Source organism: Urocampus carinirostris, chromosome 10 (assembly GCF_059441175.1).
Source record: "Urocampus carinirostris isolate Australia breed hairy pipefish chromosome 10, RoL_Ucar_1.0, whole genome shotgun sequence".
NCBI lineage: Eukaryota > Metazoa > Chordata > Actinopteri > Syngnathiformes > Syngnathidae > Urocampus > Urocampus carinirostris.
In genome coordinates this window covers 33,197,989-33,217,584 of record NC_142358.1, presented here as the reverse complement: position 1 = coordinate 33,217,584, position 19,596 = coordinate 33,197,989, and the positions used below count along the sequence as shown (strand labels likewise).

General features: G+C 38.6%; 2 protein-coding genes across 2 annotated transcripts; one reads left to right on the top strand and one right to left on the bottom strand.

Moving 5' to 3' along the window:
- Nucleotides 1–4,833: 4,833 nt before the first annotated feature.
- hmgn1a (high mobility group nucleosome binding domain 1a) lies at nt 4,834–10,716 on the bottom strand. Its single transcript, XM_088346270.1, has 6 exons — nt 10,556–10,716; nt 9,694–9,726; nt 6,012–6,041; nt 5,891–5,926; nt 5,694–5,813; nt 4,834–5,624 (listed from the first exon to the last, which is right to left on the bottom strand). The coding sequence occupies exons 1-6, from the start codon at nt 10,568–10,570 to the stop codon at nt 5,568–5,570; spliced, it is 291 nt and encodes a 96-aa protein (XP_088202396.1). The 5' UTR covers nt 10,571–10,716; the 3' UTR covers nt 4,834–5,567.
- A 2,524-nt stretch (nt 10,717–13,240) lies between these two features.
- On the top strand, nt 13,241–17,097 carry get1 (guided entry of tail-anchored proteins factor 1). Its single transcript, XM_088345461.1, has 5 exons — nt 13,241–13,345; nt 13,449–13,614; nt 16,422–16,489; nt 16,606–16,720; nt 16,850–17,097. Exons 1-5 carry the CDS (start codon nt 13,256–13,258, stop codon nt 16,921–16,923), a joined length of 513 nt encoding a protein of 170 aa, XP_088201587.1. The 5' UTR covers nt 13,241–13,255; the 3' UTR covers nt 16,924–17,097.
- The last annotated feature ends 2,499 nt before the right edge of the window (nt 17,098–19,596 follow it).

Here is a 19,596-nt window from a genome sequence, read left to right as displayed (position 1 = left end):
TTTCTATTCTATTCTATTCTATTCTATTCTATTAACTCATCACAAGACAGACTATGTCAAAAAAAAAACAAAGGCAATTTGTGGAAACAAGTTTATTTTATTTACCTAATAAACAACTCTAACAAATCTTCAACATCTTTTGTAGTTCTTTCCCTTCTTGCAGTCAATTCAGTGTGGCTTGTTATACGTAGCAGTATATTTTTTTCACACAAAAGTGGTTATGCTCAAAAACGTATGAAATAATGGGAAAACGTATAAGTTGACAGGTATGCGTGTACAGTAGTTAACTCAAACTATACCAATACCATATAACTTTAGAGCATATAATTTTCTATGCAAAATTTACTGATATTAAAAAATACATTATTTCAAATCATAACATGATATTTTCCTTGAAGGTTGAGTGTATCGTTTAAGACAGTGATTTTCAACCACTGTGCCGCGTGAGAGATCGTCAGGTGTGCCGTGATAAATTATCCAATGTCACTTTTTGAAATGTTAAATTTTATAAAATATTTATGAATCATTTTCTGCAAAGATTATGTCATTGTCAAGTGTCTGCGCTGTAAAAACTGGAGGTATTATAAATTATATTGTAATTAAACATACTTTTCAGTGTCATTTTATGACATTTTTGGTTAGTGGTGTGCCACAATATTTTTCCAATGTAAAAAAAAAAAAAAAAAAGGTTGAAAAGGTGTCCTTAAAAAGTTTAACATTTATTATTTTCTCAATTAAGTAAGTGTTAACAATGCCAAACCAAATTTTTAAAAGCCCCTATGCTTTATTTTCTACGGTGCCTATTTACTTTTACTTTACTTTTAGCAGAGTTGTTCGGGGTGTAACACCTTAGGTAGGAGAATTGGGGGTGGGGGATGTGTTGGAGAGTTTTTTTTTTTCTATTTGATAGTGTAGCATGAAAATGGTGATAATAAAGAAAGGCCTGCTTCTAAGAGAGTCCAAACAGCAACCCAACCCCCAAGACAGATGGAAAATTTAGAGTTTATTCGAGTAAGAAATGCACGTACTTGCACGCGCACCATGAATGAGCTGACTGAGGCTGCAAGGATGACACAAGCCTGAGATTGCGACCTCAAATAAAATAAGTTCAAAATTACATCCCGCTCCTTTAAAGGGACAGTGTGTATTATTTTACCGCTCAATGTCTCTGTATAGTGTCGCACAGCCAAAAAGGAGTGTGTAAAAGCAAAAGGCAAAATAAAAACTACAGAGACTACAAGTGACAAAACGGCACTTATTTTCGTCTCATTATATTTTTTGGGTACCATCCATCAATCCATTATCTGCACTGCTCATCCTCAGTAGGGTCGCGGGGGTGCTGGAGCCCATCCCAGCTATCTTCGGGCAGTGGGCAGGGGACACCCTCAATTGGTCAACCAGTCGCAGGGCACATAGAAACAGACAACTCACTCACTCATTCACACCTAAGGACAATTTGGACCGGCCAAAAAACCTGACATGCATGTTTTTGGACTGTGGGAGGTAACCCTCACAGGCACGGGGAGAACATGCAAACTCCACACAGTCGGTTCGATCTCATGACTTCAGAACTGTGCCGCACATGTGCTAACCACTGCTCCACCATGCTGCCCTTTTTGGGTATCCATCGCAGCAATATAGCAATTTTATCAGCTCCCTAGGTGAGACTCATCCTTTATAAAATCAATGTAAATTTCTCAACGCGGGAGGATTTTTAAAAATGCACATTTATATGATGGTTCATTTATTTTTGCCAATTATTAAAATCAATACCGTTTTTTAATGGACAAAGTCAAATTTTACCATTATGAGCAACTAAATAATACAAACTGTCCCTTTAACATGCATTTATTTATTTGCATCGTGTCATTCTTTAATTTCAGGTTCCTGATTGTTAAATGGCAAATCGAAGGCAGCAGATACTCCTATAGGTTATCATTATGATGTGGATGGTGGAGCATTGATACCTGGTATCGGTAATCAGCCATCCCAAATATTTTGGTAATACTTTCATTGTATTGTTTTGATTCATGTTCAAGTGCTAACAGAAAATTTCCTGTGGCACACCTGCCCAGTTCACGGTGCAAGCAATGAGCACTTCTACTAAGAGATTGTTCGGCAATTTATTTGACAAATGCACAAAAGCGGTCAAGACTTGAGCAGCAAGTATGATCGGTTTCATGTGAGGGAGCAAACCCCTATCCAAAATAATGGCCTGGAGAGGGACTAGCACCTCTAAACTGTATTTGCCGTAGACACAACAGAGAAAGTGGTGCCGTGACGACCAAAGCGGTTAAGGGATTTGTCAACCGTGAAGAAAAAAGAAAATTGGGGGGCTTCACCAAGACAACAAACCTGCTCACAATAACCTAAGCATCTGCCAGTTCCTTCACAAAATAAACTTTGGTGTTGGAGCAACAACTCAACTCGTGGGATCTCGGCTAATGTGACTCCTCCCTCACACAGTTTCACTTATTGAACATTTTTTCCCAAAATATTTTTGTGAGTTCCCATTTTTTGGGTATCTGTCATTAGCACGCACAAGTGAGTGGAGGGCAGGCCTCTAAATAAGTCAAGTTAATTGACTACAGCAAAGTAAAACATCCATGTGTGTGTCCTTGCTTTGCATATTTGTGCACAGCAATTGGAACTAGAAAGGGTGAAGAATTTGGGAAAACAGAGCTTGAGTTCTGGTGAGATGCTGAAGCATTATACTAGATCACATAGGCAAATATGTGAGACCTGATGAGTTCATGAGGTGAATGAATGGATGCGTAATTGCATTATTCATTTATTTTCATGTTATTTCAATTATATGTTCATATTTGGTTGTCTCGTTTGTTGCACTCTAATTATTTAGCACGTTTCTGTTCGTTTTGCAAAATTTTGCGTGTGAGTGGTAGATTAAATGAGATGGAAAGAGATGGGATGAGATACGCATCAGATACGAAGGAGAGAACACTTAAAGATAAATGTAGACAAAACTGATGCGAATGAAAGGGATGAAAGAGTTACAACTGACGCACGTCAGACTCCTCTGTCACGATTACCCATGGCCTTCTCCTGTGCCCGCTCGTTTGGCGCCACCCGCTGCTCGTTGCCTGATTGATTCACCTCCTATTTAAACTCAGTACTCCATTCACTCCTGGTCGGTCCGTCAACGAACCTCTGCACTTGCAAGGCAAGCATTTTGACTCTGTCCCGTCCGGTATTCTGTTTGTATATCCTGTATCGATCCCGCCTGTCCCGTCCTGTCCGGTATCCTACATCCAGTATCAATCCCGTCTGTCCCGTCCTGTATCCCGTCTCGATCCCGTTCTCACCTGTATCTTGCTCGTATATCCTGTATCCAGTATCGATCCCGCCTGTCCCGTCCTCACCTGTATCTGATATCGCTCCTGCCTGGCCCGTCCTCACCTGTACCCTGCATCCAGTATCGATCCCTTCTGTCCTGTTCTGTGCGGTATCCTGCTAGTCTGTCCCTGGCTTCCTGTTTTCCCACACCTGACTTCTCTGCCCCGCTTCTTCTGCCCAGTGATCGCCGAATCGCTGGTGTTTGTGTTCCAGCGCATGACTGCCCCACTTCCGTAAATTAAGCTTGGTGTGAAAACGTTACGCGTTTGGCTCTACCGTCTGTTCGGGTTCTGAACCTCCTCAATGGCCCCCTGAAGTGCGCAACAAATACGCGTCGTGAAAAATTACATACTGTAAATGCAGTTAGGGAAGAAAATAAGTCAGTAAAACTGGTGCACTGTTCCATTTATTCGATTCCTAAAATTAAAACTACCATACTTATTCCAACAAAACAGATTTACTGTGACTAAAATTGCACCACGGACTGACTTATTTTTCCCTATTACGCAAACATAAATAATTGTTAAATGAATAAGCAATTTGGCATCCTAATCAAATTGCATCGCAAACTGTAGGTATTTTATTGTCACTTGGTATGAGCTGATACTCGAAATCAAGTGAGTTGGACTCTTGACTTGGGTCTATAATATGTTATGGGAGCATTCCCGGTAGTAAACAAATCTTTGAAGCTTGACCCTTTATGGCATACTTTATTGATGAGTAGTCAACAGTTAAATTAAAACACAATAGCATTGTTAATAATTATACTGCTTCATTATAGATTTTGAATTACCATGTAATGCATAGTAAATTCATTATTTTCATAACTTGGGCCAGTCTCCAAGCATTACTTTGTAAATATTTTTGCCCATTTAAAATGACATTATCCTATGTTTGTATTTTAAGTCTTTATTGTGCGTATACCCAGGAGTGCCATGTCTAATCTTGCTGCAAACAATGTTCACTACATTACTGACAATAAAGTCGCTCAATTCGAAATGGAAAACATTGAGTGTAAAGACAGAAGATCTGGATTACTCCCCCACCCCATTAAGTAGCGTGTACACAAATATTTCTTAGTAAATTAAATTAATAATCTGTAATTTGAGATCTACGTATAGTTTTAATTTAACTAAAATAGAAAATACATGGGCGGCATGGCGAGCATGTCCACGCGACAGTTCTGAGGTCATATGTTAAAATCCAGCAACCGGCCCTCCTGTGCGGAGTTTGCATGTTCTCCCCGTGCTTGCATGGGTTCACTCCCACATTTCAAAAACATGCATGTAAGGTTAATTGGCCAGTTAAAATTGTCCAGAGGTGTCAATGTGTGCCCTGCGACTGGCTGGTAACCAGTTCAGGGTGTCATCCTGCCCACTGCCTGAAGATAGCCAGGGATTGGCTCCAGAACCCCCGCGACCCTAGTGAGAATAAGCGATGCAGATGATAGATGGCTGGGTAGAAAATACATAAACACAATTTAAAAAGAATGTTTTTTTTATTAACTGTTAAAAAAAACAAAGAACAATAACAACAAAACTATACATCGGCAGAGATGTCCCAAATCACAATAAGTATAGCCACAAACTTGAATCGTGTACATATTGTTGACAGTAGTGGCAAGAGTTAGCGAGTATTGAGCGGAGCTAAGAACAACAACGTACCATCGGCCGATGCCTACATAGTGTGAATGGTAACGTAAGAATTTTGTTGTCAAAAAGCACGTGTTCTAATAACACATGTGCAAATGTTTTTAAGATGCAACAAAGACAATCATGCAGGGTAATTCTAGGAATTAAAATTATAATTTTACAAAAAAAAATGTCATTCTAAAACACACGTTCAAATAGTCACTATAACAACCTAAGGGATCATGTTTTACATGTTGACAACAGTAGTGTACAAAACCCCTTTGGAAGTTGCATCGTAAATCATAGTTTTACATCAGATTTCTGATGATCAAGGACTACATACTAAAAAAAGCTTAAAAACGTGACAACAAGTGAGGAACAAAGAAGGAAATCGAAAATTCAGAACAAAAGCCAAAACATTCCCTTCACAGAAGCCATGGGGGTAAATGGCATTTGAGGAGAAAAAAATATATATCCGTCCCTAAAAATAATGTGGTCTTGAGAAAATAGCTGTTAAAAACATGATGTGCACTCGACACTAAAGAAGGTGAAGGGAGCACAGGCCGATGAATTGGGGCGACGTTACTCATCGGTTTTATCCTTTTCTGTCTGTTCCTCCTTCTCGTCTTCGGCAGCAGACTGCAAAAGTAGGATTAAGTCCATATATTTATCAAAACAAAAAATATTGAGGATTAAACTTCAAGGTACCTCTTCAACTTTAGCCTCCCCGTTTTCAGCGGGGTCCTCGTCTTTTTCTTCCTCGGGTTCTTCTTTCTTCTGTTCAGGTTTGTCCTTTGCCACCTCCTTTGCCTTTTGGGTCTTTGGTGCCTAGCAAGTCAGTAATAACGCAACGAGTAAATTTAGCGTCAATTTAGGATTGCAGAACAATTTTGTTTGATTTATACCTTCTTTGCTGGTTCTGGTTTAGGTTCAGTCTCTTTCTGTAGAACACAAACATAAAAAGCATGAAATCGATGCGTAACACCACAGCGATAAAACATAAGAGAAGTATCCTTGAAAACTCACTGCTTGCAATCGGAGAGACTTTCGCTTAGCCTAGAGGAAAAAAAACACAGGTTAGTAACAAGATGCGTTTTCAAAGAAATACATTTCCATTAGCCTCTTATATATATATATATATATATTATATATATGATAGAGATAGATAGATAGGTATAGAGATATAGATATATATGGAGATAGAGCTAGATATATGGATAGAGATAGATATAGAGAGATAGATACTTTATACATCCCCATTGGGAAATTCACACTTCCAGCAGTATCCTTGAGTTAAGAAATTTAAAAAAAAATGCATGAGGTTCTTGTGCAATATATTTTAAAACGTGTCAATATTCTTGCACTTTTTGCTCGAAGGCGGTAGGTTATCTAAGCATTTACCTCCCTAACAAGAAAAACATGTCTATATTCTTAGACAAATACAATATTATAAATGACAGCTCAAGAAGTTTGTAATATGGATTGATAACATCTTCGTTTTTCCCCACAACCATCAACAATCACCATATTTGCCGGTCTAGAATTTACTAAACCAGCCAAGAAACCATGAATTAGCACTGATGGTAAATTTGCTAGTTCTGAATTTCAGAAACAGAAAATTGGGTCCAACGGGTTTGATTTTTCGCTCAGGCTTTTCAAATTCCAAACGACGTTTGTTCGATGATCGATCGCATTTTATTTAAATTGCATTAAGAATGGGATTGGAAAATAACAAGCCACAATGATACAAACAAGCTATGATGTAGAGGCAATTACAAGCCAAAATGTACATTTAAAACTGATTACTAAAAGACCGCGTACATTGATCACTTTCTATCACCGTTTGGCAGATCAACGAGAGCAATTTCACCCTTTAGATTCCTAGCTGCTTGTGCAGAAAAGATCGCGTTTGAATTATATATTCCTGACGATTATGCTGTAACAGGTCATTTTTCTTCCTGTTGTACTCCAAAAATCATCACAGTGGATTAGGCCGCAGATACTGACCAATCATGGCTGGGGTTTGGAAAGCAAATGAAATCTGATTGGCCGCAATCCAAACAACTTTGACATCATTTTCAGGTTAGTAATGGCAAAACGAGAAAAGAAAAAGGTGGATGTTGCTCCATTATTCATATTTCCAATCACAATATCAATAAAAATGTTCTGTTTACAATATAACAGGCCCTGACTAAACATGTTTTTAGGCGTGCATTAAGAGTGACTTTCCCTTTAACAGAAGCAGCCAAAATAACCGACTTTAGTTGTAATTCTGTTAATCATGCACTCGTCACACAATAAAAATTGTAAATATATTAGGTCACCTACTTACCGAGTAAATAATTGGCTATTTTCCACAGACTATGGCTGCAGAGTAGATCATTTTTAGACAACTTATTTTCCTTCTTGCTATTCTACAAGCAAAATGGTTTACCATATTAATGGCTAATAATCTAATTAATGGATCATGAGCCATATATGACTCTTTTCATGAGTACACATTGCTTGGAGATAAAATAGACCTTGCGCAATTAGTTAACGTAATGTTACACAGGGAGCCGGTTGTCGCACGTGCGATGCCGAGGGAGACACGGACAGCTGACATTTAAAATGAGCCTCAACACTCTTAAGTAAATGTGGTAGGGAACAAATTGTAAGTGGTATTTTTATATTCATACGAGTACAAAGGGTCTGGCATTATTATTACTTCATAGATTTGACCAAATCAGCATCGTCAAAAAATAAATAAATAATAATAATAATAAAAATCACGGGGCAGCACGGCGGCGCAGTGGTTAGCGCTTGTGCGGCACAGTTCATGTCATGGGAACCTGTCGTGGGTTCAAATCCAGCTCCAGACTTCCTGTGCGGAGTTTGTATGTTCTCCCCGTGCTTGCGTGGGTTTCCTCCGGGCACTCCGGTTTCCTCCCACGTTCCAAAAACATGCATTTCAGGTGAATTGGCCGGTCCAAATTGTCCCTAGGTGTGAATGAGCGAATGAGTTGTCTGTCCATGTGTGCCCTGCGATTGGCTGGCAACCAGTTCAGGGTGTCCCCTGCCCACTGCCCGGAGATGGCTGGGATGGGCTCCAGCCCCCCCGCGACCCTAATGAGGATAAGCGGTACGGCTGATGAGATGAGATGGGAATAAAAATCACACAGTGAAATAAAACGTGCTGAAGAATTATATTTTGTCTGGAGAGTAGGTTTGGCAGTTTTGTTGAATTTTGTTCTAAAATATATGATAAAGCTCTTTCTCTCAAAAAATAAAATACAATAAATAAATAAAGAATTCTAAATATTTTTGCTTGTATGCCTGTTAGGGTCAAAAAAGTTCTGATCGAATTGAGGCCTTTTCTCTCCTTAACAGTGTTAAGACCTGAAAACTCAATCGGCTCATTGGATTACCTTTATTCTGCTCGCATTGAATTACTTTGGAAAACTGATTACAAAATATCTTTACAAATATTCATTTTTTTTTGCATTTTATTATTACTAATTAACGGTAAGTTCTGTTTATTGTGTTTAACCCCTTACCCTTCCTGTAAAATGTGCCTAAAATCCCAATCCAAGACGTACCCAAAGTAAAATTGAATGTGTTTTTTGATCTGTTTAGAGAATACGGATGGTTTTGGTCCCTTTTGAAAGGTAACACTCTGAAGTTTTCTCTCAAATTGGAATAATCACTGCAAGCGCTACTAACATCAAGCTAAGTGAATTACAACACACAGAAATAGAGTGCGTTTTGGATAAATATTTTACACCGTTGGATTCACTGGACTCGCGTGAATGTAACCACAACATATTTGAATTTTGTCAAGAGTAGAATTTCCCAGGAAATTTGGGTAAGTTATACCTTCTTTAGTTTTATGGGTATCTTGCATCAGAGCAAACCGATAGTGATGCCGATTATGATGTTTCTATAATGAGTAGATCTTGAAATATCGTGAATCCCAAGAGTTTATAATTTCCAATATGTGGTACCACATATCTCAGTGTTAATCACGGTCTGACGGCAGAACGATAAAGGGTTAAAGGGACAGTGAAATATTAAGCGCCCCCTAGTGGTAACAAGCTAATTAAAATGATTGATAAAAAAATATTTAACTCATCATATAAATGTGCGTTTTTTCTTCTCTTCTAGGCTGAGAAATATGCATTCATTTCACCTTAATGAGCCTCACAGAGATTTTGGAACACAAAATTAAAAAAAACTTGCGGGAGGCTGGGCAAAGAAATAAAAAGGGTAATGGTGCTTTTGGTCACTTTGACTCTACAGTTTGTATTCTCCCTTGTGTCTTTAAGCATGCGTTTTCAGTTACACTACACCAAAACAGCGACATCTAGTGGACAAACAACACACATGTCATTTTTATATAATTGTTCATAAAACGTAAAATTCCAGTTTTTGTTTTTAATTTGGAGTGTGAGCAGAGAGTTCCTAATATTAGGTTAATGAATGAATCTCCGAACCACCGAGCAAAATGGAGTTATATGGAATTAATCATTGTTATTTATTTCAATTTCATTTTTATGATGACAATTCGTATTTATTTCATTTTGAGGAATATCAAAATGAATCAGGATGAATGTTCATCTTGGGTAATACCAGTGTGCAAAAGAGGAGGACACAATTCCCAAGGTAACGAGCAGGGAAACGTCCCATTTCAAAAGCACAGCATTACATGGGAACATCTCTCTTTACTAACCGGTGGGCTTGCATCTGCTGCAGCCTCTGCGTTCTGTGAAAAAGGAAGGAAGGGAAAAAAACATTAATAGCAATATAAAAAAAAAACAACCCCAACAAAGTCATAACTAAAGTAGGCGTGTGATGCTAAAAAGGGGGGATGGGCACCTCTCCCTTCCCTAAAGTCATAACGACATTATGCAATATGTTCTTAAGGCAACCGCTCTAACCTGAATAAACATTCAAAACGCAACCATTTCGGCACTATAGTTCTAAAAGAGAATCCAGATTTAATGTCGATTGAATGCAATCGAAGCGATTAGAAAGGAGAAAAGATCCCCGACGTGACTGTACAGGCTTCGCTTATGAAGAGGAGAGGCGTGTCTATTTAAGGCTGCCATGGCGCTCGGAGAGAAAGGACGATGGTGACGCGGGGAAGAGATTTCGCCACGACGCACATATAGATGTGAAATCGACGAGTGCCTGTAGCAATTTCGAACTCGGCGATGATACTTTTACAAAGTGCGTAATCAGCAAAAAAAATATCATATGCAAAGCGCGTAAACGACACGTTCGTTAATATTTCGATACGATTTCCCCCAAATGGACAACCTGTGCCTCGGCCCTAGGTTACACCCCTTTGTCTTCTTGCAGACTCCAAATCTTTGTTTGGTGTGCGATACATTTTAAAAGCGATGAATTAGATTTTTTTTAAAAACACGCACGCAACCACCACTAAGTAAAAAGGCGCCACGGCGGTGTGGCTGAAGCGAAACGACGACGCGGAAACACGCGTTAAATTAACCATTGAAAAGGCATTCGCGCGGGGGCATGCAGAAAAAGAAAAGAAAATCCCTTATTCAAGTTGGACGGCTTTAACGTACCTTCGTTTTTCCCATGGTTGTCAAGCTTGCAAAGAGCCTTTGTCACTTAATTAAAAAGTCAATGCACACCACACCTTGAAGGTATTTACCTCCAAAACACTCTGACTGTAACTTCAAATGAACGTCCGAGGAGTATCAGAACAAGCCGAAATCGGATTGGCTCTCTTCTTCAACGTGATTTAAACATTAGCCTACCGACGCAGGAAAAAACCTCAAATCCCGCCCTTCCCTCGCACCAATTGGCTTAGAGGAGGAGGCAACATATTTTTGAACCATAGCAACTTACCTGAGTAGACAGGACCTCATGCCACTCACCCGTGTTTATCTATCTATCTATCTATCTATCTATCTATCTATCTATCTATCTATCTATCTATCTATCTATCTATCTATCTATCTATCTATCTATCTATCTATCTATCTATCTATCTATCTATCTATCTATCTATCTATCTATCTATCTATCTATCTATCTATCTATCTATCTATCTATCTATCTATCTATCTATCTATCTATCTATCTGTCTGTCTGTCTGTCTGTCTGTCTGTCTGTCTGTCTGTCTGTCTGTCTGTCTGTCTGTAAATGGTCTGAATTTATATAGCACTTTTCAAGTCAATGAAGACCTCCCAAAGCGCTTAACAATGTGCTTCACTCTTACCCATTCACGCACACACTCACACACCAATAGGGAGGCAGCCATGCAAGGTGCCTACCTGCTTATTGGGGGCATTAGGGATTCAGTGTCTTGCCCAAAGACACTTCGACATATAACACGGAGGGGCCGAGGAATGGAACCTGCGACCTCTTGATCCGTCTGTCTGTCTGTCTGTCTGTCTGTCTTGTCAACTGAAAAGATGATATCAAATTACAATAATAATGCTTTTTTTTATCATTATTGATCATGATAATAACCCATCCATCCACCGATTATCTGCATCACTTATCCTCAATAGGGTAGCGGGGGTGCTGGAGCGCACCCCAGCTTCTACAGGCAGTGGGCAGGGGACAACCTGAACTGGTTACCAGTCAGCTGCAGGGCACACAGAGACAGACAACTCACAAGCTCATTCACACCTAGGGACAATTTTTGGACAAGCCAATTAACTGGACATGCATGGTTTTGGAATTTTGGAGGAAACCAGAGTACCCGGAAGAAACCCATGCAAACATGGGGAGAACATGCAAACTCCTTGTTTTTCTTCCTCATTTTTTTTTTAATCTTTTTTTTCTTATGGTTCTTGTTTTCCTAGCTTTTTACTTTTTTCCTCACTTTTTTGTTCTCCATTTCCCTTTTTGTTTCAGTTTTTCTTCTTCTGTTTCTTTTTTATAGCTTTTTCCTTTTTTCTTACTTGCTCTCTATTTTCCCCATTTTTCTTGCTTTATTTATATGTTCTTAGCTTTTAGCTTTGTTTTTTCCTCCTTTTCTATTTTTAGCCCCTGCTTATTTTGTTACTCCCCCCACTGCATTTTTACGTATTTGTTATAACTTTGTTATGTTTTTATTATTTTCTCTGTCTTTTTTTCCTCATTTTTTTCTTCCATTTTTTTTTTACCTTGTTGTCCATTTTCTTTTGTTTGCTGTTTTCCCCCTTTCTTTTTAAGTAAGTTTGTGCATAATGTTACATAATAATGGGTAATATATGAATTAAAGAAACAAAAACAATCCAAAGACCCGCTTAGGAGCCGAAAGAGCTGGCTGTTTTTAGTCGACCGAGCCGATAATGGCGCTTCTCTAAATATAGACGTAATCCCCATCACTACGACAAAGGGATATGCTGGGAGGGGCTGCTTTGTGGGGACTTCCGCACACAATGTGTGCTGTAGGCAGGAGACTCTTTGCCAGCGTTCACTGACATACACAATATTGTATGAATGAGCTAGCACATGCGCTGCCCAGACTGCCACCCGTACTACGTCCACTTTTCTTCAGGTTGACAAAGCGTGTATGTGGGTGGGCACTGCGCCCCCTGGTAACGCTCCTGATTGGGATCGTGTTCATTATATAAAACGTGAAAAATTCTGCATGGGTGAAATAGGCAGGGATGGGTAGGGTTACTTTAAGTTGATTACTTTCAATTACTTTTGGATTACTCCAATACCAAATATGCTAATAAAAGACAAAATAAAATAAATATGAATAAAATTACTCAATTTTGTGCAGGCTTGGGGAGTAACGGAATACATGGAACGGCAAAAATGATGTTGGCAAGCTGTTTGGATTTATTTTCATTTTGTTTCTGTCGCATTTTATGTTAGTTTTGCCGGAGGTCAAAGAGATCAAAGCCAGGAGAGAAAGCTTACCACGTGTTGTGATTCATAATTTTATTCATATTTAGTTTCTTTTGTCTTTTATTAGCATATTTGGTATTGGAGTAATCCAAAAGTAATTGAAAGTAATCAAGTTAAAGTAACCCTACCCAACCCTGGAAATACGTAAGATTTATTGGCATTGTAAATGTGTTCTGACAACCCCTCGCACTTATATAAAAATAAGAGCAATGCAGAATTTAGAAACCAAAACACACCCAATTGTTACTGAAGATATGAAATATCTAATGGGAAAATGTGGTCGAATTGTGCTTTTTAGGGGAGGGTACGCATTGAGTATTCTATCCGCTAGATGGCGGTAAATCGCCACAATCGAAGGAACACCGTGTCTAAAATTGTTTGCGAAGAAGAAAAAAAACAAATCAGTAAACATGGAGGCTAGTTACGCTTGGCTGGTGGTGTTGGGGTCTGTATTTCTTTGCAATCTCATGAAAACACTGTTGCCGAGCATTTCTTCATTTGTAAGTATTACTTTTGCGTCCGAGCAATCATATACATCCTAAGTATGATTGTGGTATTGATGACAGAATTATTGAACATGCTTCTTTTGAATTAACTGTCCAGCTATCGAAGGTGGTGCAAAAAGATGCTGAACAGGAGATCGAGATGAGGGCTGAAATCCAGGCGATGAAGAAAGAGCAATCTTCTATAAGTATGATGGACGAATTTGCCCGATACGCCCGGCTAGAACGCAAAATAAACAAGATGACGGATCAGCTCAAAACTCACGGTAACTGCATTTCAACACTGTCCTCAATTAAACACTTTGAATTTTACATGAACCATTACCAGGGTTGGGTAGGGTTACTTTAACTGGATTACCTTCAATTACTTTTGGATTACTCCAATACCAAATAAACTAATAAAAGACAAAAGAAACTAAATATGAATAAAATTACTAAATTTTGTGCAGGCTTGGGGAGTAACAGAATATATGGAACGGCACAAATGATGTTGGCAAGCTGTTTGGATTTATTTTCATTTTGTTTCTGTCGCATTTTATGTTAGTTTTGCCGGAGATTAAAGCCAGGAGTAAAGCTTACCACGTGTTGTGAGTCATAATTTTATTCATATTTAGTTTCTTTTGTCTTTTATCAGCATATTTGGTATTGAAGTAATCCAAAAGTAATCAAGTTAAAGTAACCCTACCCAACCCTGACCATACCCTTCCCTTCCCTGCTTGGCATTAAGGGCTGGAATTGGGGGTTTGGTCACCTAATGACTCCCAACACAGCAGTTGGGTCTAAAAACCCGGCGCCGATCGAAGGCGACGAGTCACGTCGATAGCTTCGCGTGACAAAATTATTTCCGGTAGATATGTTGATGGTTGATACTGGCTGAATTATAAATAATAATAATAATAATAATAATATTTTTGGGGGGAGTGTTGCATACCTGTCAAACCCAGCCAATGCAATAATTAACCTTACAAACACAACGCGACACCTATTTGCTCACAGCTAGACAGACCATGTAGAATAAAATCCAAGATCATTTTGTGTTAAAAAGGTTTTTTTTAATTTGAAAATCAAACAATTGAAAAAATACAGTACTTTCAGAATCTTTTTTAATTATTTCCCCACTGGCAGTACATTTATTGTTGCTTATTATACGTAGCAGTGTATTCAAACATTGTTTTTCCCCAGGAAAAAAAATGTTATTTTTCCAAAGTAGACGCACAGAGAACACAAGAAAGATGGAGAAGTGGTTAGGAATCGAGTCAAAACCTCAGCCCCATAAGAAAGATTCGAAAGAAGCTTATGATGCTACAAAACGTAAATGTACATTGAAAGCATAGTGGAAAGAGGAGTTCACGTGGCTTGTAGCAGATGACACAACGCAAACATTGCATGAATGAAGATGAGTAAATACAGGTATATACTAATGGCAAATGGACAGCGATGTCATATACATGGAATGAATGTTATAAGTAAATTTATAATAAACCTAATTTTAAGGTGTTGTTCTGTTATATATTATGATTATCAATCCTTAATACTTTGCAACAACAGTTTTTTTTGCGATTAGTCGTCTTATTGTATTTCAAGTTGTGAAAAATGGGGCAGGCAACTTTATGGCTGGGCAGGGAACTTTTCAGAGTTGTCTGCCCTGGTGTCCGGTAACTTTTTGTCACGGGTTTCAGACACTGGCACAAGATTAGAAATTATTAAATAGTGTATGAAAAAATACAAACTTAGAAATTGGCAGGTATGCAAACACTATCCTTGTCCTATTTACTCACAGCAAAACCGAGTATGTAGAGGATTTTGCGTAAAGAATATGCGCGAACAATAAATGCTCCATCAAGGATAACATTTGTCGGTGTATTGAGACCCTATTAGCAATCTACAATGATGTTGTCGTCTGCTACCAGTGAACAAGACTATATGGAGTAGAGCTGAAAAAATCCAGACAAGAACGGTTTAAGAAAAAAGTTTCCTTATAGAATTTGTGGTATAGCGTACACAAATTAATTGAATAAGCAAATACTGAGAAAATGTAAACGTTGACTGGTATGGTGTTGCATGGGAAATAAATGCAGCCACAGATGTGTTTTAAGCCATTTATAGAACTCATACCTGTCAACTTGAACGTTTTCCCTGTATTTTATACGTTTTTTTTGTCATTGGTCATACTTAGGATAAAAAAACTCTTTTGTTAATCCGATCTCATCTTGCCCATTTTAGCTCTAACCCAGACCATCTCCATCACTTGCAGCAGATAACAACATCATGGTAGATTGCTAATATTGTCGCGTTATTGTACATAGTCTGTTTGGTTGTGAGTAAATAGGTGCCTTTTTGTAACTCTACGGTTTATTTTTGTTTAATTTAATAAATGTAAAGTTCCCTAGGGGGCAGCACGGCACCGCAGTGGTTAGCGCATGTGTGGCACAGTTCTGAGGTCTTGAGATCGAACTCTCTATGTGGAGTTTGCATGTTCTCCCCGTGTGTGCGTGGGTTTCCTCCGGGCACTCTGGTTTCCTCCCACATTCCAAAGACATGCATGTTAGGTTAATTGGCCGGTCCAAATTTTCCCTGGGTGTGAATGAGCGAGTAAGTCGTCTGTCTCTGTGTGCCCTGCAACTGGCTGGCAACTAGTTCAGGGTCTCCCCTGCCCACTGCTCGAAGATAGCTGGGATTGGCTCCAGCACCCCGCGACCCTTCTTGAGGATAAGCGGTGTAGATAATGATGGATGGATAAAGTTCCCGTGTTCAATTCCAGTTAGTGGCCTCCTTTTGCGGAGTTTGCATGTTCTCTCCGTGCCTGATTTGATTTTCTCCGAGCTACGGGATTTCCTCCCATGCCCCAAAAACATGCATAATAGGTTGATTGGCAGGTTCAAATTGTCCCTAGGTTTGAGATTGTGGGAATTTTTGCCTGTCCCATAGTGCTCTGCAAATCTAATAGAGATAAGCCGTTCAGAAAATGAATAGACGTTAGCAACTTGAGCCGCTTCCTAATTCGCCAGACTCAACTGTCTGTGGACTAAGACACCAGTAGCAGCTAGTAATGTATTTTTTCTCTTCTTGGTAGTAAAATCCAGGACTGCACAACAAGCCAAGATGAAATGGATTGTCAACATAATCTTTTACCTACTACAAGTATGTCAACATGTTGATTTCTGACTGCACATTTATGACATAATATAATGAATGTTTAACGATTCAAGTTTAGAAGGAATAAAAACTGATGGTGCTCTATGTGTTTTTGTTGTCAGGCTGCGCTAATGATCTCTTTGATTTGGAAATATTACTCCGACCCCGTGACAGTGGTTCCTAGAAAATGGATCGCTCCTGTTGAACGTATGGTGGCTTTCCCAACTGGAGTTGCAGGTAATAATGCCACTCGGTGCATCGCTTTGAGTATTGATTTCAGTCGTAGTCTATGCCTTTCCCCATAGCTGTGAAGGGTAAATTGGGTTAAAGTCAATCAAAGACTGAAACAAATCTTTTGTTTTCCAGGTGGCGTGGGAATTACATGCTGGTTGGTTGTTTGCAACAAGGTGGTAACCCTCGGTATGCAAGCCCTCAGCTAAAAACTGAAATGCAACTGGGAATTCTGCAAATACTTGTCGCATGGGAAGAAATATATTGCTACTCATTCAGACTAACTTGCACTTTTTTTTTTATTATCTTGCCTTCATAATTTATTATGTGAGTGTGATTTTCTTTTTCAATCGACCAATCTTAATAAAACATGTTGGAAACTGTTTTCTTTAACGAGAATGATTTCTAAGGCCCATGTGCACCCAAAATTCATGGTCACCAAAACATTCCTCATTTGAAATTATAAATGCTCAGGTCATATTTTTTTGCTCTGGAAATTAATCCGAGACAAGTTTCAATTTCTTAATCTTTTTTACAGATTGAATTTTAAAATAGCTTCTTTTTTTTAAAGAAAAAACACGAGTGTCAAAGGTGTCAAAGCAGTTGAGGCACGGGACCAACAAAATCTCTGGCCTTCACCTGTCGGCCTTTTTTTCCCAGTTTTCATTTCAGTTATATGAAATTGTGGATTTGAATTGGGGGCGGCAATAGCTCAGGAGGTAGAGTGCTCGTCTTGGGATCAAGGGATCCCAGTTTGAATCCCGGCTCGTCCGTGTTACATGCCGAAGTGTCTTTGGGTAAGACACTGAACCCCTAAAGCCCCCAATAAGCAGGTTGGCGCCTTACATAGCTGCAAGGCCGCTATTGGGAAATATGGAGCACATTGTAAAGCGCTTTGGTAAGTCATTGACTTGAAAAGCGCTATGTAAATGCAGATCATTTCATTTCAATTGATTTGAACCTTTTTCCTGAGGTCAAAAGAAGAGAAAAACATAAAATTTAAAAAAAACATGCCAAAATACCAAACAACAGTTTTCCCTCAATTCGAAAAAACGAAACGTAATTTTGAATGATAAATTATGTGGGGAAAAAAAAGATTTGTGTTCGCTTCCTGTAATTATTTTCAACCCGCCAAAATTGTCCATTTCCAGCAACCAAAGTTCAAATATACTGTACAGACGCTGCCTTACTTACGAACGGTTCTGAACAATCGTTCGTAAGTTGAATTTGTTAGTAAGTTGCTTCAGTGTCATATTTTGTATGGAATGTATGTTTAAGGTTTGTACAAGTAACCTGTATTGCTTTGTACTAAAAATTAAACATTTAATAAAATAATATGCTCTATAAAAATAAAGTTAAGTTTAACTTACTTTTGGAAGCTTTTAAAGTTAGGCGACTTCCTCCTCCGTGGTAGAAGGTGGCCGTAAAAAAGCGATCCAACCATTTTCTCAACCGCATCAAGCTTTTTTATTCCACTTTCATTGCAAAAGAAACGGCTCGTCTCTTCTTTACGCTTTACACCAACCATATTGAATGGATGCATGAGATATTAAACAATAAAAATGTCAATGTTCTTTGTGCGCTGGAGATACAGTATAGTATGTTTACTCACGAACGAGTCAGAGGAAGCGGATTTCTTCTTTGGGGTAGATAATGGGTGATCTCTCAGGGCCATACACTGGTAGCGGCAGAAAAAAAGCACTAAAGTACTGTCCTGAACTTGGATAAAGGTGCACAATACAAAATCGAATTTACAGCTATGTCCGGATATTTTTCGACAACCCCCAAAAAAAGGTTTATATCGACCGTTTTACTTAAGTCAAATGGTCGTAAGTAGGGGAGCGTCTATTCCCCAAAGCATAATAATCATTTTAATTTTGAAATGATATGCTTACTTAACCAGGAATGTTCCCAACGTGTATATCATTTCCAACACATTAAAAAACAAATTAACAATCATCTAATTCTAAATATTTGGCTTATTCTTCCGGAGAAAAGTTTTCCCAGACTTGCTCCATACTAAGCAAAGAATTTCCCCTTCAGTTGCAAAGACACGTTGAAAACCTAATTTACATTCAATATACCTTGATCCCATCCTTCGTCTTTCAATGTTTTTCTTCCTCAATGTGAATTGTTTTCTAGAAACAACTTCTGAATAATCATTTCGAGTTAATAAACAGTTTTATCGACACCTTTTTTTTCTCTTGTCCATTTATTTTTGCCTTTTTATTTGGGCACTGTACAAACCACTAATTAACAAAATAAAACAATGAAATATTTGAAAAAAAAAATAGCTTTACAATACAGCGATTTAATACATAAACATGTACCCAAAGTGAGTAGGCTGAAGCTTTTAATTGCCATTCCTTTTTTTTCTTGCAGGAAATACATATTCAAAATAAAAAACAACCAAACAAAACCCTAACTGCCAAAACATAATCCCACCTGCCAAAAATTGACATTTCAGACCTGGAATTATAACGCTAGTGACTCCTACAACATATAATCAAAGTCAAACATGACCTGAGGGTGCTCACTCTCAGCTGCAGGACTGCTTTAAACATAATTGCTGGAAGTTGTGAACTACAAGTGTACACCAATAATGTGATGTCTTCCATAAAAACCTGTATGTAAAATGTTACAAAAGAATCATGTTCTTTCCTAACCAAAAACCCTGGATGACTTTTGAAGTTCGGACTCTCCTCAAAGACCGTAACACCGTCTTCAGGTCAAGGGGACAAGGCTCTTTTTTGCATGCCCAGGACAGACCTGAAGAGATGCATTAGGGTTGCTAAGGTAGACTACACGAGGAGGTTTGAGGATATCTTCGCCACAAAAGACCCAAGGAGGATGTGTCAGGGCCTCCAGAAGGTCACAAACTT